General features: G+C 44.4%; 1 protein-coding gene across 1 annotated transcript in view; it reads left to right on the top strand.

The window, feature by feature from the left end:
* The window catches only part of LOC112250058 (laminin subunit alpha-4), a 35,114-nt gene that overhangs the window by 12,689 nt on the left and 2,113 nt on the right, over positions 1 to 20,312 (top strand). The window contains exons 8-36 of the mRNA XM_024419896.2: positions 87 to 170; positions 301 to 452; positions 3,811 to 3,921; positions 4,377 to 4,488; positions 4,775 to 4,939; positions 5,065 to 5,258; positions 7,134 to 7,250; positions 7,829 to 7,977; positions 8,330 to 8,471; positions 8,571 to 8,664; positions 8,765 to 8,881; positions 9,022 to 9,207; positions 9,416 to 9,555; positions 9,718 to 9,882; positions 10,673 to 10,818; positions 12,116 to 12,278; positions 12,504 to 12,637; positions 12,789 to 12,960; positions 13,132 to 13,263; positions 13,377 to 13,519; positions 13,694 to 13,823; positions 13,928 to 14,065; positions 14,177 to 14,310; positions 14,481 to 14,636; positions 15,163 to 15,316; positions 15,515 to 15,708; positions 15,870 to 16,059; positions 19,185 to 19,340; positions 19,837 to 19,996. Coding sequence (XP_024275664.1) covers positions 87 to 170; positions 301 to 452; positions 3,811 to 3,921; positions 4,377 to 4,488; positions 4,775 to 4,939; positions 5,065 to 5,258; positions 7,134 to 7,250; positions 7,829 to 7,977; positions 8,330 to 8,471; positions 8,571 to 8,664; positions 8,765 to 8,881; positions 9,022 to 9,207; positions 9,416 to 9,555; positions 9,718 to 9,882; positions 10,673 to 10,818; positions 12,116 to 12,278; positions 12,504 to 12,637; positions 12,789 to 12,960; positions 13,132 to 13,263; positions 13,377 to 13,519; positions 13,694 to 13,823; positions 13,928 to 14,065; positions 14,177 to 14,310; positions 14,481 to 14,636; positions 15,163 to 15,316; positions 15,515 to 15,708; positions 15,870 to 16,059; positions 19,185 to 19,340; positions 19,837 to 19,996 — 4,230 coding nt within the window. The remainder of the gene's footprint in view (positions 1 to 86; positions 171 to 300; positions 453 to 3,810; positions 3,922 to 4,376; positions 4,489 to 4,774; positions 4,940 to 5,064; positions 5,259 to 7,133; positions 7,251 to 7,828; positions 7,978 to 8,329; positions 8,472 to 8,570; positions 8,665 to 8,764; positions 8,882 to 9,021; positions 9,208 to 9,415; positions 9,556 to 9,717; positions 9,883 to 10,672; positions 10,819 to 12,115; positions 12,279 to 12,503; positions 12,638 to 12,788; positions 12,961 to 13,131; positions 13,264 to 13,376; positions 13,520 to 13,693; positions 13,824 to 13,927; positions 14,066 to 14,176; positions 14,311 to 14,480; positions 14,637 to 15,162; positions 15,317 to 15,514; positions 15,709 to 15,869; positions 16,060 to 19,184; positions 19,341 to 19,836; positions 19,997 to 20,312) is intronic.

A 20,312-nucleotide genomic window follows, 5' to 3' on the forward strand; every position in this document is an offset into this window, starting at 1 on the left:
CCGGATGATAAAGCCTTCAACTCGATAAATGGAACTCGACATGTAATCAACTATATGAAATGTGTATGTCTGTTTCTTCCATCCAGAATGTGACTGTGCTAGCAGCCACTGTGATGTGCACACTGGGGAGTGCCTCCCTGAATCCACCACGGTCAATCTCTGCAACATCAGTAAGAGTGTCTAGTTAAACTGAAACATTCATTTTTATTATTATCTTAAATAACCCTTTGTGTTGTATTTTAGCATAATGTGATGTTGGGGAAATTACACACAAATAATTTGTCTCCTCCCTACCACCAGGTTGTGATGAGTGTATCTGGCACCTGATTGGTGACCTGAGGCTGTCCAATAAGACCCTGGACCAGGTGAAGGTCAGTGTGTTGAACATCTCCACTGGGGCTGCAGCCAACGACAGGCTCAAGTACTACAACTACACCGCCCAACGTCTGCAGGTATAGTACATTTTCAAATCAAATCAAATTTTATTTGTCACATACACATGGTTAGCAGATGTTAATGCGAGTGTAGCGAAATGCTTGTGCTTCTAGTTCTGACCATGCAGTAATATCTAACAAGTAATATAACCTAACAATTTCACAACAACTACCTTATACACAAAAGTGTAAAGGAATTAATAAGAATACGTACATAAAAATATATGAATCAGCGATGGCCGGATGGCATAGGCAAGATGCAGTAGATGGTATAGAGTACTGTATATACATATTAGATGAGTAATGTAGGGTATGTAAACATTATACAGTATAAAGTGTCATTGTTTAAAATGGCTAGTGATAAATTGATGTAATGAATGTTTCTTTATTAAAGTGGCTAGAGATGAGTCAGTATGTTGGCAGCAGCCACTCAATGTTAGAGATGGCTGTTTAACAGTCTGATGGCCTTGAGATAGAAGCTGTTTTTCAGTCTCTCGGTCCCCGCTTTGATGCACCTGTACTGACCTTGCCTTCTGGATGATAACGGGGTGAACAGGCAGTGGCTCGGGTGGTTGTTGTCCTTGATGATCTTTTTGGCCTTCCTGTGACATCTGGTGGTGTAGGTGTCCTGGAGGGCAGGTAGTTTGCCCCCAGTGATGCAGACCTCACTACCCTCTGGAGAGCCCTTACAGTTGTGGGCAGAGCAGTTGCCGTACCAGGCGGTGATACAGCCTGACAGGATGCTCTCCATTGTGCATCTGTAAATGTTTGTGAGTGTTTTTGGTGACAAGACAAATTTCTTCAGCCTCCTGAGGTTGAAGAGGTGCTGCTGAGCCTTCTTCACCACGCTGTCTGTGTGGGTGGACCATTTCAGTTTGTCCGTGATGGGTATGCCGAGGAACTTAAAACTTTCCACCTTCTCCACTACTGTCCCGTCGATGTGGATAGGGGGCTGCTCCCTTTGCTGTTTTCTGAAGTCCCCGATCATCTCCTTTGTTTTGTTGACATTGAGTGTGAGGTTATTTTCCTGACACCACACTCCGAGGGCCCTCACCTCCTCCCTGTAGGCCGTCTCGTCGTTGTTGGTAATCAAGCCTACCACTATAGTGTCGTCTGCGAACTTGATGATTGAGTTGGAGGCATGCATGGCCATGCAGTCATGGGTGAACAGGGAGTACAAGGTGAGGGCTGAGAACGCACCCTTGTGGAGCCCCAGTGTTGAGGATCAGCAGGGTGGAGATGTTGTTTCCTACCCTCACCACCTGGGGGCGGCCCGTCAGGAAGTCCAGGATCCAGTTGCACAGAGCGGGGTTGAGACCCAGGGTCTCAAGCTTAATGACAAGTTTGGAGGGTACTATGGTGTTAAATGTTGAGCTGTAGTCGATGCACAGCATTCTTACATAGGTATTCCTCTTGTCCAGATGGGTTAGGGCAGTGTGCAGTGTGATTGCGTCGTCTGTGGACCTATTGGGGCGGTAAGCAAATTGGAGAGGGTCTAGGATAGGTAGGGTGGAGATGATATGGTCCTTGACTAGTCTCTCAAAGCACTTCAAGATGACGGAAGTGAGTGTGTCACGTTCTGACCATAGTTCTTTTGTGTTTTCCTTGTTTTAGTGTTGGTCAGGACGTGAGCTGGGTGGGCATTCTATGTTGTGTGTCTGGTTTGTCTATTTCTATGTTTGGACTGAGATGGTTCTCAATCAGAGGCAGGTGTTAGTCATTGTCTCTGATTGGGGACCATATTTAGGTAGCCTGTTTTGTGTTGGATTTTGTGGGTGGTTGTTTCCTGTCTTTGTGTTTTCTGCACCAGATAGGGCTGTTTCGGTTTCCATGTTTATTGTTTTGTGTTCATGTTTGAGTTACCTTATTAAATTACCATGAACTATAACCATGCTGCGTTTTGGTCTGCCTCTCCTACCCAGGAAGAAAGCCGTTACAGAGTGCTACGGGCGGTAGTCATTTAGCTCAGTTACCTTTGCTTTCTTGGGAACAGGAACAATGGTGGCCCTCTTGAAGCATGTGGGACCAGCAGACTGGATTAAAGATTGATTGAATATGTCCGTAAACACACCAGCCAGCTGGTCTGCACATGCTCTGAGGACACAGCTGGGGATGCCGTCTGGGCCGGCAGCCTTGCGAGGGTTAACACGTTTAAATGTTTTACTCATGTTGACTGCAGTGAAGGAGAGCCCGCAGGTTTTGGTAGCGGGCCGTGTCAGTGGCACTGTGTTGTCCTCAAAGCGAGCAAAGAAGTTGTTTAGTTTGCCTGGGAGCAAGACATCGTGGTCCGCGATGGGGCTGGTTTTCCTTTTGTAGTCCATGATTGACTGTAGACCCTGCCACATACCTCTCGTGTCTGAGCCGTTGAATTACGACTCTACTTTGTCTCTATACTGACACTTAGCTTGTTTGATTGCCTTGCGGAGGGAATAGCTACACTGTTTGTATTCGGTCATGTTTCCGGTCACCTTGCCCTGATTAAAAGCAGTGGTTTGCGCTTTCAGTTTTGCGCGGATGCTGCCATCAATCCACGGTTTCTGGTTGGGGAATGTTTTAATAGATGCTGTGGGTACAACATCACCGATGCACTTGCTAATTAACTCGCTCACCAAATCAGCGTATTCATCAATGTTATTGTCCGACGCTATGCAGAACATATCCCAGTTCACGTGACCGACGCAATCTTGAAGGGTGGAATCCGATTGTTCGGACCAGTGTTGAACAGACCTGAGCATGGGTGCTTCCTGTTTTAGTTTCTGTCTGTAGGCTGGGAGCAACAAAAAGGAGTTGTGGTCAGATTTTCCGAAAGGAGGGTGGGGAAGGGCTTTATATGCGTTGCTGAAGTTAGAATAACAACGATCCAGGGTTTTGCCAGCCCGGGTCACACATTAGATATGCTGATAAAATTTAGGGAGCCTTGTTTTCAGATTAGCCTTGTTTAAATCCCCAGCTACAATAAATGCAGCCTCAGGATATGTGGTTTCCAGTTTACATAGAGTCAAAATAAGTTATTTCAGGGCCGTCGATGTGTCTGATTGGGACGGGATATACACGACTGTGATTATGATCGAAGAGAATTCTCTTGGTAGATAATGCGGTCGGCATTTGATTGTAAGGAATTCTAGGTCAGGTGAACAAAAGAACTTGAGTTCCTGTATGTTATGATCACACCACGTACAGCCTTTCTCTCTGCTCAGGCTGATATAGTTGGGACTCAAGATGTTTATACCAACCAATCAACCAACTAACCAGCCAATCTAACAACCATTGTACTGTGTGAATCACATAATTTTCTTCTCACAATCCTAACATAAATTTACTGTATTGTAATAATATTGTGTAAGTCTATCCCATTACCCCTATGTTTTGTTTCCAGACACAGTTTGTGAACTGGAGGAATAAGTCAGCTCTGATGAGAACCCAGACTGGGCAGCTGGAGGAGGCCAGCGCTGTTCTACTCTTAGACATGAACCATCTTGCAGAGACGGTAAGGGGACACCTTCATCACTCATCTAACTCACTCACACTCCTCCTCCTTCCTCCTTTCATAGTTGACATTTCTCTGGAGGTGAAATAAAGTCCAAATACAAAAACCAACAGAGTTAATTCATACTAACTCAAATGTTTTTGTTGCATGCTTCGTAAACAACTAGTGTAGACTAAAAATTGAAACTATTTAGCAATCTTCTGGCTTGGGGGTAGAAGCTGTTCAGGGTCCTGTTGGTTCCAGAACCAAATCTCCCACTACTCGATTTAACATTTTAATGTTAACGTCTGTCACGAGAGACTAAGGTTATACAGTTCAGTTATCTCTGAGCCATCAAATGTTTTAGTTGAGCTTGTAGTGGTGGTGTCCAGAATGTGTCATTGATTTTTGTGTTCTGTGGTGTTTTTCATGTCTTGACTATGTAATTAATCTGTGTGGTGTTTGCTGTGGGCCAGGAGAGTGTAGTGAAGTCCTTGGGGGACAGAGTGGATGACGACACACTACAGAGCTTCACTCTGGCTGATGAGCTGACAACTAACCTTACCGCCCTCAAAGTGCTAATTGAAGGTATTGTTAAGCCTGCTAAAGATACACTGCTATGCCTCTCTGAGCCCTGTACACCTCCCCCATTATTCATAATGCTCCTAGGTATGTTATAAATGTTGATATATGATATCCAATTACTTTTTAAGCCCGCCTTGCTTTAAGATTTAAATCCAAATCACCTTTGCTGTATTTCCTACTGCCATCCATTGGTCAGCACTTGTTTATGAGGGTGCTTTTGGTAATGGAGCCTCTGCCATGTCCCAGCCTTCCTTCCCCCTGTGCTCTGTGTCGTGTCTGTGTCTCACAGAGATGATCAGTGACTGGAAGCTGTACAGTGTCCATCAGGATCTGGACCCAGAGATCATCATTCAAAAGACAGCTGTTGCAGAGGGCATGGTGGCCTGGATGAAGAAACTGGACCTTTCCCCACATGAGCCCATCGCCACTGATGAGTCAACCGAGGCCCACGACCGTGAGAAAAAACGCACACATAGACACATCTACACAAAGAAAGACACACGCTACAGACGTGTTATAATGGGGAGGTAGAGACAAGCTTTGTGGTCTTGTGTATTTACAAATGTCTGTGTTGTCCAGTCCTTAGACACATGCGTCAGCTGGAGAAGAAGCTGATCAGTACAGACAGCCGCGTGGCCCCAGTACGGGAGGTGCTCTCCCGCTTCACCAACAAGCTCTCTGAGGCCCAGGAGATCCTCCAGAAGGCTGCCAACACTGTCCAGGAGACGGAAGACATGAACAAAGCCAATACCGTCAAATTCCAGAAGAGTGAGGTAACTTCCAATGACCCCGGGGTCAGCTTGGACTAGAGCGTGCCGCCTGGAGCCTCTCTCCTCCTGCCTCCCCAAATGCCTCTAGCCGACTAACTGGCTGCCTGACTGACTTTATGCCTTCCCTACTGGCTGCCTGACTCCTTGGCTCTCTGCTTGCCTGACTCCCTGTATCTCTGCTTGCCTGACTCCCTGGCTCCCTGTGTTTGTCAGCATGGTTTTGTTACCACAGCTCACTCTGATCGCTAGTCACTTAAACAATGCCACTTTAAATAATGCCACTTTAATAATGTTTACATGTCTTACATTACTCATATCATATGTATATACTGTATTTTATACCATCTATTGCACCTTGCCGATGCCGCTCGGCCATCGCTCATCCAAATATTTATATGTACATATTCTCATTCACCCCTTTTTGATTTGTGTGCATTAGGTAGTTGTTGGGGAATTGAAAGGTTACTTGTTAGATATTACTGCACTGTCGGAACCAGAAGCACAAGAACTTCAATTCACCCGCATTAACATCTGCTAACCATGTGTATGTGACCAATAACAATTGATTTGATTTGATAGCGCTCAGCTAAAGAGATCAGTGCAGCTCCAGCCTGCTCTGAGGTGCATCAGTACCGTTTGCCTTTATCTTCCCTCTGACTGTTGCAGGAATTCAGCTTGACTTTATCACTGGAAAGCAACAGTTCATCTCCTTTCAAGGAATAGACCAGATATTCCCTCTCTGCAATACAGTATGGGGATTGTAGTTGTTCCCAACATCTGCCAGAGAACTCAGTTACCCATGGTATTTAGTTGTAGAGAACAATAAGACAGAAACAGCTGTTAAGGATTGTTAGGAGGCACAAAGTGGGGGGTAGATACATTATTGTACAACACAAGCCTAACCCCATAGCCCATATAAAGAGGATATGCCCCTTAGAGTTGAATACCCACAGCTACTTGAATGTGTACAGTAATTTTGTACAGATCCTGAACGTTTCATCCGTCTGAGGCATGAGGCTAGTTAGACAACTGAAAGATTTTAAATAATAGATCCAAAATACAATACAACAGGCCTGTTGTTCCTATTCATTTTGGTGTGAAATCCTGAGGGATTGCGATTCTAATTTATATCAGAGACTGGCCCTGTTGTCATGTACAAATTGACATTATGGGCCTATTGTGGTTGTGCTGCAGTGAAAGCTGGAGCTAGGAGCAACCAGCTGCTGCAGTGAAAGCTGGAGCTAGGAGCAACCAGCTGCTGCAGTGAAAGCTGGAGCTAGGAGCAACCAGCTGCTGCAGTGAAAGCTGGAGCTAGGAGCAACCAGCTGCTGCAGTGAAAGCTGGTGCTGGGAGCAACCAGCTGCTGCAGTGAAGGCTGGAGATAGGACAACCAGCTGGTGCAGGGCTGTATGTGTGTGTTATCTCCTTGATCTGGGCCTCGGCTTCAAATCTATTCCGTGAATGGTGTACTGTCCAAACAGGAGGTAGACCATAATCTGGGGCTCTTCCTTCCCATAGCAGATTAGTCAACACAAGTCGTGGCAGGAGAAACACAGCCAGGGTTACTATGGGGGAAAGAGAATGTTACTGTACCATACTCATAACTGCTGTCAACACATATCTCTCTCTTGCCTCTTTAGGGCAAAATACAAGTTGTTAAAGGGAGTTCTATAAATTAAATGTTGATGTTCTGCATCGATTAGGCTTGCAGCTTTCATTTGACATTTGAAATGATTCTACCTATGATTTATGTACTTTTATGATACAAGTGTTCATATGGGAGAGATATACATAACCTGTACTCTCTACACAATGTATATTCTCGGTTCTCTACAGTAGTCAAGAGTATTCACTAATCCTGTCCACTCTCGCTCCCAGGCCAAGCAGCAGGAACTGATAGAGAACCACGAAGCTGTGAATGATACCTTGCAGATGGCTAAAGACCTTATCATGGACACTGAAAATACTGTGGCCGAGATGCATCTCCTGGTGCAGGTAAGGCCTGTCCTCGTCCTGTATACTCTTAGGAAAAAGGCTTCCAAAAGGGTTCTTCGGCTGTCCCCATAGGATAACCTTTTTTGGTTCTAGGTAGAACCCTTTTGGGTTCCATTTGGAATCCTCTGTGGAAATGGTTCTACATGGAACACAAAGGTATTCTACCTGGAACCAAAAAGGGTTCTTCAAAGGGTTCTCCTATGAGGACAGCCGAAGAACACTTTTAGGTTCTAGATAGAAAAAAAAGGCTAAGAGTGTACACACCATAGTCACTATTAACCTGCTATGCCTGAAAGCTTTGTTTTGGACCCCCTCAATGAGGTCGTCATGTAATGTTTCAGTTCATGTGTTGAATATTGACTGACAGGAAGAGTCCCATGTACTGGTCTATGCAATCCATAACAAATTTAACAGACAGACAAAATGAGAGACTCATTTTTGGAATTGATTGGGATCGAAAAAGCCACTGCTTCTTTGAACAATTCCCCTTTAAGTCAATTGCCTTGTTACTCAGTAGGGAAATATAATCATTCAGAGGTAATATTGTCAGTCCTGGAATGGGGTCTTTGTCTGTGTAGAACGTGACTGAATACCACGCTGCGATCGACGGCGCCAGCAAGGGGCTGCAGGAGAAGACTGAGGTGCTGCCCCTGACAGACAGAGACCTGGTCCTGAGAGCCCAGGACCACGCAGAGGACCTCCAGAGTCAAGCGGACGAGCTGGAGTAGTGAGCAGTAGTGATGTTACATAGTAGTGATCTAATCATTGCATCACTCTAAACACTCCTCCTTGGTCCATTATAAATGCACATCACATTGTAGAACCAACCAACTACTAAGTACCACTACACTTGAATATCCTCTACTCCATGATAATGGACACCACATTCAAGATACAAAATACCCACTGAACATGTTTATCCAACACGGGATAAAAGCACCATTGAAAGGCCACCCTTTAATGTACAGTAGTAGCACCAGTTAAAAGTAGGCCAGCACTTCAGCTATGTTCCTTATCCTCAATGCTTTACAAACATTCTAACCAGACATTGATTTTGTGGTATGTTTCTTTTCACCTAGTAATCTGAAACGCAGTGATGCCAACGGCTTCGTGCAGAAGGCTCTGGTTACAGCCAATGTGTACAACAACATAGTCCAGTACATCGAAGAGGCCAACATCACTGGACTGACAACAATGGATTTAGCAACAAGAGCTGAGGATGTAGGTTGTCTGAAATGCACAATTAGCTACATATCATATATTTAGGCTACTGTACAGTGATTTTCACTTGGTAACCTAAAACTGTGCTGTCTATGGCAGGCCAGCGATGGGATCAACACCCAGCTGGGGTTTCTGAAGACCCAGAGTGAGAATGTCTTCAAGGAATCTCTTTCATTGCGCTCTGAGCAATTCGGTATAACACATTTTCTGGTTCAGCACTGTTTGATTATTGTTAGAGACTAGCTTGTACAGGTTATCCTCAGTGATGATGCATGTGTGAATTATCTCCACAGAGGTTGAAGCTGAGGTTCTGGACAAGATGAAATACATTGAGGAGACCAAGGAGACCATGGGGGATTACAACAAAAAACTAGCGGTAGTACTGAAAGATATCAATGGAATTGAGCCAGGTAAAACACATTATTTTTCTGGCCCGTAGCCTATCTAGGGTCTCTGACATACACATCATTGTATTCACTTCCCTTCCAAGGTTGCTCTCATCTCTTTAGTGACATTTTCTTTTGTTCTGAATTCCACTCTGACCTTCCAGGCAGAACCACCAAGCGTCTGGAGCTCACCGAGGAGGTGGCTGAAGGCACCCTGAACCGGTCAGTGGAGGTCCTGCAGACCATCACCCCCATCCACGAGAAGGTGGAGGAGTGGGCCACCAACATGAAGCACCAAGATTATTCTGCTGCGGCCTTTGACCGCGCTGTAGTCTCTGCTGGGGAAGCAGGTACAGTACACCCATACAGACAACAGCATTTCAATCCTCAACAGAGAAGACTGCATGACTAAGCATTACACTGAAACTAGTAAGTGTAAAACTGAACAGAGATTCTCAGAAAAAAATGCTCTGTGGTTGTGGTGGCTTAATAGAAAAAAGTAGTTGAATTATTGTTGTAAATTGTCATCTTCCTCTCCATCTATGGTGGTGTATTTAGTGGAGAACCTGTCTGAGCTGGTCCCTGAACTGCTACATAAGCTGCGTGTGGTGGAGGAGAAGAACCAAGTGAACAATGTGACCACTAACATCATGAGGATCAGAGAGCTCATTGCCCAGGCCAGGAGTGTGGCCAAGAAGGTCAAGATTATCATCTTAACAATCACTATATCACAACCGAAATGTACTTTCATCCACCTATGATGAGTAAAATTCTATTTAGTCTCACGTTACTATAATCCCAAGTCTTGTTCGTAATCAAGGTCGTATGACATGGATATATCATGTTTTGTCACACCATAGGTCCAAGTGTCCATGAAGTTCAACGGTCAGTCATCGGTTCAGGTGCAGCCCCACACCAACCTGGAGGACCTGAAGACAGTGACCACCATCAGCCTGTTCATCAGGGTGGACCCAGATAAGGACCCTATCGAGGACCGCTTCATCTTCTATCTGGGAGACAGAAACGTGAGGATGCTTGGGGGAGAGGAGGGACAGGGAACAAGGAGCAGGGCTGGTGCTGGGTTCATCAGCTTGGCTTTTCTATAAAGCAGATATGTTTGTCCTGTATAGCCAACTCGTGCTGTTGTGATGTCACTTCCATGGGAGTTTGCCATTCAGCATAAACACATCTGGGATCAGGATAGCAGCATAGAACACAATGGCTCCTGTGATCTGACTGAGGCATTGTTCTGTTGTGTGCAAGAAGTGGGTGGGTGGGAGGAGAGGGGTGCAGAATGGCCCAGATCTGCTATTGAAACTTCCCAGACTTGGACCCTGAGGACGGCCTGAGATGAAAGGGAGAGCAGCTTGTGTGCAGATGAATGGTTTGTTGTCATTATGTGAGCAGGAGAGGCCTTTGAAAGCAGACGGTTGCCGTTTTTGAAAGGTGTCCAGGAAACCCCTGTTAACAATAGTGTGTGCCACTGCCTTCAAAGTCGGGGATCCTTTACATAAATGGCGTTAACCCCCACCCATAGGGGCTTATTGACAGCAGGGCAGATCTCTCCTCTCTGGGCTTCTCTGTTCTCATTAACGATGCTGCTTACCCTGGTGATTCTGCCACTGCTGTAAATTAGGCAGTGGTGTTCCCTTAGAAATGGCACTCTCAGTGACCTTTCGTTGGTTTTATGAAACCAAAGATTTGGATGCTTTGCTTTTCCTGAAAGGAGCACAGGCAGGGATTCCATATTACAGTACATGCATTATATGTTGTATAAAACCTGTAACCTTGGTTTTTGTCCTATATATCATGTAGGGTAGGAAGGACTACATGGGTCTGGCAATCAAGAATGACAACCTGGTGTACGTCTACAACCTGGGAGAGGAAGATGTTGAGATCCCACTTGGTTCAAAGCCTGTCAGCCAATGGCCTCCAGTCTTCAACCTCATCAAAGTGGAGAGGTACAATAGAGTATTTCCTAAGAAACAGATCCACACAGATTGACTCTCATATTCTGGAAGCAGATCAGTTAATGCTTGATAGACAAGACTTCTGTCGTGTCTGCTGTCATGCCATACATGTTTGGCATCATGACTGACAACCAATGACAAAGGACTTGGCTAAAGCACATACAGTACAGACAGAGGTGGAAAAAGTACTGAATTGTCATACCTGAATAAAAATAATGATACCTTAATATAAAATGAAAGTCACCCAGTAAAATACTACTTGAGTAAAAGTCTAAAAGTATCTGGTATTAAATGTACTTAAGTACAGTGGGGGAAAAATAACTCAACTATCATACTTGAGTAAAAGTAAATGCTGTACATCAAATTCCTTATATCAAGCAAACCAAACGACACGATTTCATTATTATTATTATATTTTTTTGACAGCCAGGGGCACACTCCACCACTCAGACATAATACAAATTCTTAGTTTGTAAATTAAGTGAGTCTGCCAGATCAGAGGCAGTAGGGATGACCAGGGACGTTCTCTTGATAAGTCTGTGAATTGGACCATTTTCCTGTACTGCTAATGTAACGTTTGTCGTCCTCGTCTGAGGAGTATGAGGGATCGGAGGACCAATGTACCGCGTGGTACGTGTTCATGATGAATTTTTTAAACACAGAACACTAAAACAAAAATAACAAAGAGAATGACACGAAATTAAACGGTCCTGTCTGGTGACATACACAAAGACAGAAAACAATCACCCACAAAACACAGGTGGGAAAAGGCTGCCTAAGTATGATTCTCAATCAGAGACCACTAACGACACCTGCCTCTGATTGAGAACCATACCAGGCCAAAACGCAAAACACAACATAGAAAAACGAACATAGACAACCCACCCCAACACACGCCCTGACCAACCTAAAACAAAGACATAACAAAAGAACTAAGGTCAGAACGTGACAGCTAAGCATTCAAATTGTAATGAGTACTTTTGGGTGTATGTATGGAGTTAGAAAGTACATTATTTTCTTTAGGAATGTAGTGAAGTTAAAGTAAAGTATAGTACAGATACCCCAAAAAGCTACTTAAGTAAAAATACTTTAAAATACTACTTATGTACTTTACACCACTGAGTACAGATCTGCGACCAGGCTAAAGGTCGTCCATCCATTCACACAGTCAATACATCTGTCTAGTCTAACCACTCACAGGGAGCTAGGAGGCTGATCTGCCCATGCAGGAGGTAATGGTGTTGATGTGACTGATTATTCACGCTGCTTTGTGTCTCTGTTTTGACAGGTTGGGCAGACATGGCAAAGTGTTCCTGACCGTACCCAGTCAGACATCCACAGACGAGCAGAAATTCATCCAGAAGGGAGAGGCCTTTGGCACCGACTCCCTGTTCGACCTGGATCCTGAAGACACTGTCTTCTTTGTGGGTGGCGTCCCCGCTGATGTCAGGGTACAGTATTACTTTCTAACAGGATATGACACCAGCCTCTGATCAGAGTTCTGTGGCATTGGCGAATGCATAGCAGACCGTTTTCATCATACAGTGTTGATGTAACCTGTACTTCACACAAGACCCATTGACACAGCAGGATTGAATCAGTATTGCAATGATTCTGAATTTACGCTTCCCTTCCAAGATAAGATTCTGAATGTTGTTCATTTGTTTTTCTTGTAGCTTCCACCTGCACTAAGCCTAGCTCCTTTTGTGGGCTGCATCGAATTGGCCTCTTTGAATAACGATGTCATCAGTATGTACAATTTCAAACAGACCCACAAGATGGATGTAGTTGCTTCAACACCTTGTCCCAGGTATGATATACTGCATCTTGTCCAAACATTTTTGTTGGGAACTTTAGATATTACCTCTGCCTTTAAAGAGTCCACATCTACATCTGAGGCTTGTTCAGACAAGTCACTTAATGTTGACTTAAATCGAACATTGTTTTCTTTGCCCTATCAGGTATAAGCTGGCATTCTCACAAAGTCGTATCGCCAGCTACCTGTTTGACGGAACTGGATATGCCCTCATCAACAACATGGAGAGGAGGGGTAAATTTGGCATCGTCACCCGGTTTGACATTGCTGTTCGGACAGTGGCAAACAACGGTATCCTGTTACTCATGGTCAATGGGGTAAATATAGCAACAAAAATGTCACCTTTATATTTGAACAAGCAACACAGTCAGTCCGTGATAAAATGCTATGCCTTGTAATACTTCAGAGAGCATAGAGATTTACCAATAATTGTTCTTCATCATGTAACTGTGAACAATTCTTTTGTAATTCTTCTATCTTCTTTCCAGGACAACTTCTTCCTGTTGGAGTTGAAGAATGGCTTCCTACGTCTCATGTATGACTTTGGCTTCAGTGGAGGCCCGAACGTCATGGAGAGTAACTCACCCAAACTACAAATCAACGACGCAAGATACCATGAGGTAAATCTAAATCAGCCCACTCCCTTTGTGTCTGCAGGGTTGTGCATTCTACAACTGTGAGAATAAAATAAATGTCCTCAACAGTAATCTAATCTATGCTGTTTTTTTTATAGGTGTCAGTGATCTACCATTACTCCAAGAAGTTCATTCTATTGGTGGACAAGAGTCACGTGAAGTCCATGGAGAATGAGAAAAAGACTCTGCCCTTCTCTGATATCTACATAGGAGGAGCCCCCTCGCACATTCTCCTCTCCAGGTGAGTTGTCCAACCAACACCACAATCATGCACTTTCTCACACCAATCCAAGGACTTTGACAGAGGTATAACCTTAAAAGCAATTGACAATTGTAACACAATATCAACAGATTATAACATTGGCATTAGACAGCTATGCCCTATAAAACTATGAGCCTGTTCCCTCTCCCCCAGACCTGATCTGTCCTCCCTGGTTGGGCTGAAGGGCTGTGTGAAGGGCTTCCAGTTCCAGAAGAAAGACTTCAACCTCCTGGAAGAACCTGGCACTATTGGCATCAGCAGCGGTTGTCCTGAGGAGTACTTTGTATGTACTGTAGTCCACATTAAACTCTACTAGACAAAGCATATACAGAATCAACTGAACTACAATAGTTGACAATATCCCTGTTGTGTCATGGATTGTCACAGATGTCCCGTAAAGCCTATTTCACTGGAGAGAGCTACCTAGGGTCTGCGGCAAAGATATCTCCTTTCGACTCCTTCGAGGGAGGCCTTAACTTCAGGACACTGCAGCCTACTGGTCTCCTGTTCTACCACAGCGAAGGGGTATACTGATTTATTATTAAATCAAGAATGCTCTCTTTTTAATATGAGTTCCAAAAGGAACTACAAAGGAAGTACAACTGTTATAAACTCTCCTCTGTCTTTCTCCTCCAGTCTGAGGAGTTTACCATCACCCTTGAGAATGGAGCAGTGGTATTGAACGCCAGAGGCACCAGAGTCAAATCACAGAAGAAGCAGTACAATGATGGAATTACCCATTTCCTGGTAGCTTCGGTGAATAATGACAAGTAAGAATCCAATGTATGGCTCCCATGTACAATGTGCTTTTACAGATTGCCCTGCTGTTAATTAAGGCACTTTGAGATTTCTTCATTTTTGAAAGGTTTCTTTGAATATAGAATAGGTTATCATTATTCATTACACTAATTTGCTTATGAACCATCTACTGCTATCCTAGGTATGAGTTGGTGGTGGATGACAAAGACAAGCATGAGAAGAAACGTCCGACTGCTGCCCCGTCAGCATCCACAGTGAGGAACTTCTACTTCGGAGGCTCTCCCAGCAGCAGCATCAAGAACTTCACTGGCTGCATCAGCTATGCCTACATCAGCAGGTCACACTCTCTCCCTGCCACAGCACTCAGATCACATTAGAAATACATAGACAGGATTGCAACTCAAGTGGCCCCGTAGCCTAATGCATTTGATGAAATGGATTGTCATGGATTGCATCTATATAGAGAAGTCACTTAACTGAAATAAAGCAATTTTATGGGTGAGCTGACCTCGTCCACCACCAGTCAATGCTGAATGTGTTTCTGTAAAGAGCATTTTATTAGCGAGTGAACAAGTCCAAGTTTGCACACTGTTAGTGAGCCTGTTTCCTTTCTCCAGGGACTGCTGTTATGAGAGCATGCTAATTGATCATTTGGCTTAGGTTGGTTGGTGAAAACCTAGCTGCCTAGCTTTATCTATGAGAGGAGGAAAGCCAGGCTCACATATAGAGCTGCTGTTGAGAGCCGAGTGGGAGGACAAGGAGTGTGTTTCCATGGAGACAGTTGTGTGTGTGTGTGAGTATCTCTATGGCTCTTATGTCTTTGGCACTTAGATGTTATTCCCCCTCTCTCTCTTTCTCTTCAGACAAGACAGAGACATTGAGCCAGAGGACTTTCAGAAGTACACTGAGAATGTCCAGACCTCTCTGCAGGACTGCCCTGTGAAGCGACCAATCGCTGCCCTGTTCTCGAAGCAAAGTAAAAACTCTGCCAAACCCAAGCAGGGCCATACAAGGAAGGTATAAAGACATTCATTCATTTCCATACATGTCAGTGAACACAGTTTGCTACGAAATGTCAATTTTCATTTTTATTCATGCCCATCTTGGTATAATCAATGCGGAAGGAGTACAGAATTAATCAGTGAATATTGAACTAGAGGCATGCATGCATTGAACCACTACTAACAGTCAAGTGACTTCCTTTGTCTCTCAAAGGTGGGCAGAGATAAGTCCAACCTCCCAAAAGGCCTGTTGGGACTGAATAGTGATGACCAGGAGCCAGGAGAGACAGAGGAGACGCCCTGCTACCTGTCCCCCAGGCCCCGTGCCACCCGCCATGCCCATCACTATGGGGGCACTGCCAACAGCAGGCAGGAGTTCACAGACATCCCAGGGTCACTCTCTAAGAGGTAATGCTGGGGCTAGGAAAACATTGTGGGTACATAGGTTGACCAGAAGTCAACCAGAGGTCAATCCTGAACACATGAACTCCACTTTGGTTTCTTGGTCTAAGTACTAGTCACGTGCTCTCTGGTCTAAGTACAAGTTCTTATGCACCATCCTCCCCCAGGTCTCACTTCTCCTTGTCCCTGAAGACCCAGTCCTCCTTTGGCCTAATCTTTTATGCATCAGATGAGGCAGAGGACAACTTCATGGCTCTCTTCCTGGCCCATGGCAAGCTAGTGTACACATTCAACCTGGGTCAGCAGAGGGTCAAGATCAAGAGCCTGGAGAAGTACAATGATGGAGCATGGCACAATGTAAGTGGATGTACTTATTCCCCACTATCCATACAAAAATACTTTACTTTGACCTCTGACAGTCACATACAGTATACCAGACCTGGGATAACTATAGTTTTAACTATGCTTTATAAAAATATAAAAAACAGGGGAACAAATAGTTGACTACAACTATTTGAATACAGATCCTAAAAACGGACTACTTTTTAAAACTAATTGAATACAGATTTCAGAAGGTAACTACTTTTGTAAACTATTAAATACAGATCTGTGCTCCTGTACTTTTTTTAACTGAAAATGATCTTAATCCATTTGATAATTTGTCAATTTTCACTTATTTTTTAGCTAGTCTTTATAAAAACAAATGTATACTGTATATGACAATTTCATAAATTGTAGAATTGCGTGATATTAAAGCATTTTGCATACCCACTCCCCCATCGGTCCACTGCTTTGATTGGTGTAACGTTAGTTAAAAACCACAAGTGTCTATCCAGATAATGAAAAGGCACGTCGTGCATGATCATGAGCAAAATCATTGTAGCCGATCATTTCACTTCCCTTGTGAGAACCATGAGCTCGTGCTAACTTGGCTTTGCTGTACCCCAGCCGAAGCCTGCCAGGAGCTTACCAAAGGTTGCACCGTGTCCATTACAATGTAGAAAAACACATATCAGCTATCTTTAAATACTTATCCATATTACCGGAGCTTCATCTTATTCTTTCTTACTATTTCTATGGCGTATTCGCAGACAGAATTTATGGAAGATGCCAAAACTTTGAAGATAACAATAGATGCCAAAGTCAAAGATAGGCCAGTGGTTTCCTTCTGTGGTGAAGTTTTCCCTAAATCAATGCTATGACAAATCCAGTGCGAGAACAAGCCACAGAGCCAGCTGGCTAATCTTTTGAATATGGTGGAGTTTTAAAAAAACCCGGCAACAACAGATCAAATATTAGCTATGTAGATAAGGTTAGAAAGATAGCTAGCTAGATAAGGTTAGCAAGATAGCTAGCTAGATAAGGTTAGCAAGATAGCTAGCTAGATAAGGTTAGCAAGATAGCTAGCCAGATAAGGTTAGCATGCTAGCTAGCTAGGCCCTATTTATTGATGTGTATCAACACCATGTGGAAATTCCCCACACCCAGTTTGTGAATATGTATCAATTGCCTTCATCATTTATTTTTTATTGAACCTTTTATTTAACAAGGCAAGTCAGTTAAGAACAAATTCTTATTTACAATGACCGCCTACACCGGCCAAACCCTGACGATGATGGGCCAATTGTGCGCCACCCTATGGGACTCCTAATCACGGCTGGTTGTGATACAACCTGGAATGGAACCAGGGTGTCTGTAGTGACTCCTCTAGCACTGAGATGCAGTGTCTTAGACCGCTGTGATACAGCCTGGAATGAAACCAGGGTGTCTGTAGTGACGCCTCTAGCACTGAGATGCAGTGTCTTAGACCGCTGTGATACAGCCTGGAATGAAACCAGGGTGTCTGTAGTGACGCCTCTAGCACTGAGATGCAGTGTCTTAGACCGCTGTGATACAGCCTGGAATGAAACCAGGGTGTCTGTAGTGACGCCTCTAGCACTGAGATGCAGTGTCTTAGACCGCTGTGATCCAGGGTGTCTGTAGTGACGCCTCTAGCACTGAGATGCAGTGTCTTAGACCGCTGTGATACAGCCTGGAATGGAACCAGGGTGTCTGTAGTGACGCCTCTAGTACTGAGATGCAGTGTCTTAGACCGCTGTGATACAGCCTGGAATGAAACCAGGGTGTCTGTAGTGACGCCTCTAGCACTGAGATGCAGTGTCTTAGACCGCTGTGATCCAGGGTGTCTGTAGTGACGCCTCTAGCACTGAGATGCAGTGTCTTAGACCGCTGTGATACAACCTGGAATGGAACCAGGGTGTCTGTAGTGACGCCTCTAGCACTGAGATGCAGTGTCTTAGACCGCTGTGATCCAGGGTGTCTGTAGTGATGCCTCTAGCACTGAGATGCAGTGTCTTAGACCGCTGTGATCCAGGGTGTCTGTAGTGACGCCTCTAGCACTGAGATGCAGTGTCTTAGACCGCTGTGATACAACCTGGAATGGAACCAGGGTGTCTGTAGTGACGCCTCTAGCACTGAGATGCAGTGTCTTAGACCGCTGTGATACAGCCTGGATTCAAACCAGGGTGTCTGTAGTGACTCCTCTAGCACTGAGATGCAGTGTCTTAGACCGCTGCGATACAGCCTGGAATGGAACCAGGGTGTCTGTAGTGACGCCTCTAGCACTGAGATGCAGTGTCTTAGACCGCTGTGATCCAGGGTGTCTGTAGTGACACCTCTAGCACTGAGATGCAGTGCCTTAGACCGCTGTGATACAAGCTGGAATGGAACCAGGGTGTTTGTAGGGACTCCTCTAGCACTGCGATGCAGTGCCTTAGACCGCTGCGCCACTCGGGAGCCCCCCAAAGGCATGTTTCATCTCTAGGACAGGACATGGAAATAGTTACGGGTAACTTCCCCTAGGGGGGTCTTTTAACACCTAACAACACTTTGAACTTTTTAAAACACTTTTAACATAGGCCAGGCCCTGTTGTTACCTCATGTCCCAGCAATAATGCCTTGCATTATGCCTGTGAAGACAACACTTCAATTTGTTCAACTTGCCATTGGCTCAACCATCTGCTCAACTTACCCCATGGCAAAACATTTGACTGTATTAACCCACACAGCTACAAGGATGCACTTTCATGCTAGGTTTAAGACCTCATATTGAAGCTTATACAGACCTCATTTGAACAATCTTAAAAGTATCTACTTTTGTTTAGATACGAGCATCATGAAACCTCTAACACAATACATTTATTTGACTTGGTGAAAAATCTGTTTCCTGGACCTAACCACTTTTTCTGTGTGGTTTCTCTCTTCATATACTCCATAAAATAATGACTTCCAAAATATTGTCAAATTATTCATTTGTGTATGCTTTCCTAGAAACAAGGGTGGCTCAATTTACCGCTTTGGCTCAACTTACTCCACTCTCCCCTACAGAAATATATAATTCTATATTAAGATAAACCACTAGTTTTTAGCAGTAAAATACTCCAACACTTCAGTGTGGCAGCTCTGTTCTGTCTCTCCTGCAGGTTATTTTTATCCGTGATGGGAATCTAGGCCGATTAGTCATTGATGGGCTGACAGTGCTGGAGGACAGAGCTCAGGGCTCCAACATTTCCTGGCACGTCAGCAGCCAACTCTACTTGGGGGGGGTGCCCCCAGGGAGGGCCCAGAGGAACATACAGGTAAGATACACCTCTTAGCACCCAGGGGTAGTACCAGTCAAAAGTAGTGCACTTACTATATAGGGAATAGGGTGCCATTTGTAGCCTAGTAGCCTACTGAAGGCAAATAGAGCAGAATGTTCCAAAGTTTTTACAGTGGAATTCTGGAAACACAAAGCCTGGCCAATAATGTTGAAGTAGGATAAAATAGTTAAGATCCTGACCTCTCCAAACAGAGCATTGCAAGAGATGTTTGGGTGATTTATGGTCCTCTAGTCTTTTCTGGCATTATATGTTCACACTGGGTGCCATCCAAGTATTTTCACTTCAGACTGCTGTCTTCAGATGATACGGTTCCCACAGAGAACAGGAAACCACCAACGGGACCCCTCTCTGCAAGACCGTATTTGTTAGTGGAACATATTTTCCAGACATTACCACTCTACTCTACTACCATGAATGGACCAGTCTAGTACTACTCATTTACGCTTCCTTGTGCTGTATTTGTCTCCTACAGAGAAACTCTGCATACAGCTTCACTGGCTGTGTGAAGAACCTCCAGCTGAATGGCCAATGGCTGTCCTCCGTGTCCCAGACCTTTGGGGTGACGCCGTGTTTTGAGGGACTCTCCGAGCCGGGGACATACTTCTCCGAAGAGGGTGGATATGTTGTTTTGGGTAATACACAAACACACATTATTCCTCTCAAAGCCCTTCTGGCTTCATACTGTGGTTGAACCATTCCAGATTAATTTGAAGTATGAAACCAAAGGAAAAGCTTGTGAAACATTGATTTGCTGCAATCTTCAGGACATCGTATCGTTGTACACTAATAGTTTTGGCAGGGTCTGGAACTGTTTGGAAACAATGAGTCAATTATATCACACGCCATTTTATATTTCCTCTGGAAAGCAGACAAAACCCTTGGGCCCTCACCAATCCCCACACAGACAGTGAAGCAGAGAAACTGTAGTCAGGATAGAGGAATACAATA

The sequence above is a fragment of the Oncorhynchus tshawytscha genome, linkage group LG05 (assembly GCF_018296145.1).
Source record: "Oncorhynchus tshawytscha isolate Ot180627B linkage group LG05, Otsh_v2.0, whole genome shotgun sequence".
In the NCBI taxonomy this organism is placed as follows: Eukaryota; Metazoa; Chordata; class Actinopteri; order Salmoniformes; family Salmonidae; genus Oncorhynchus; species Oncorhynchus tshawytscha.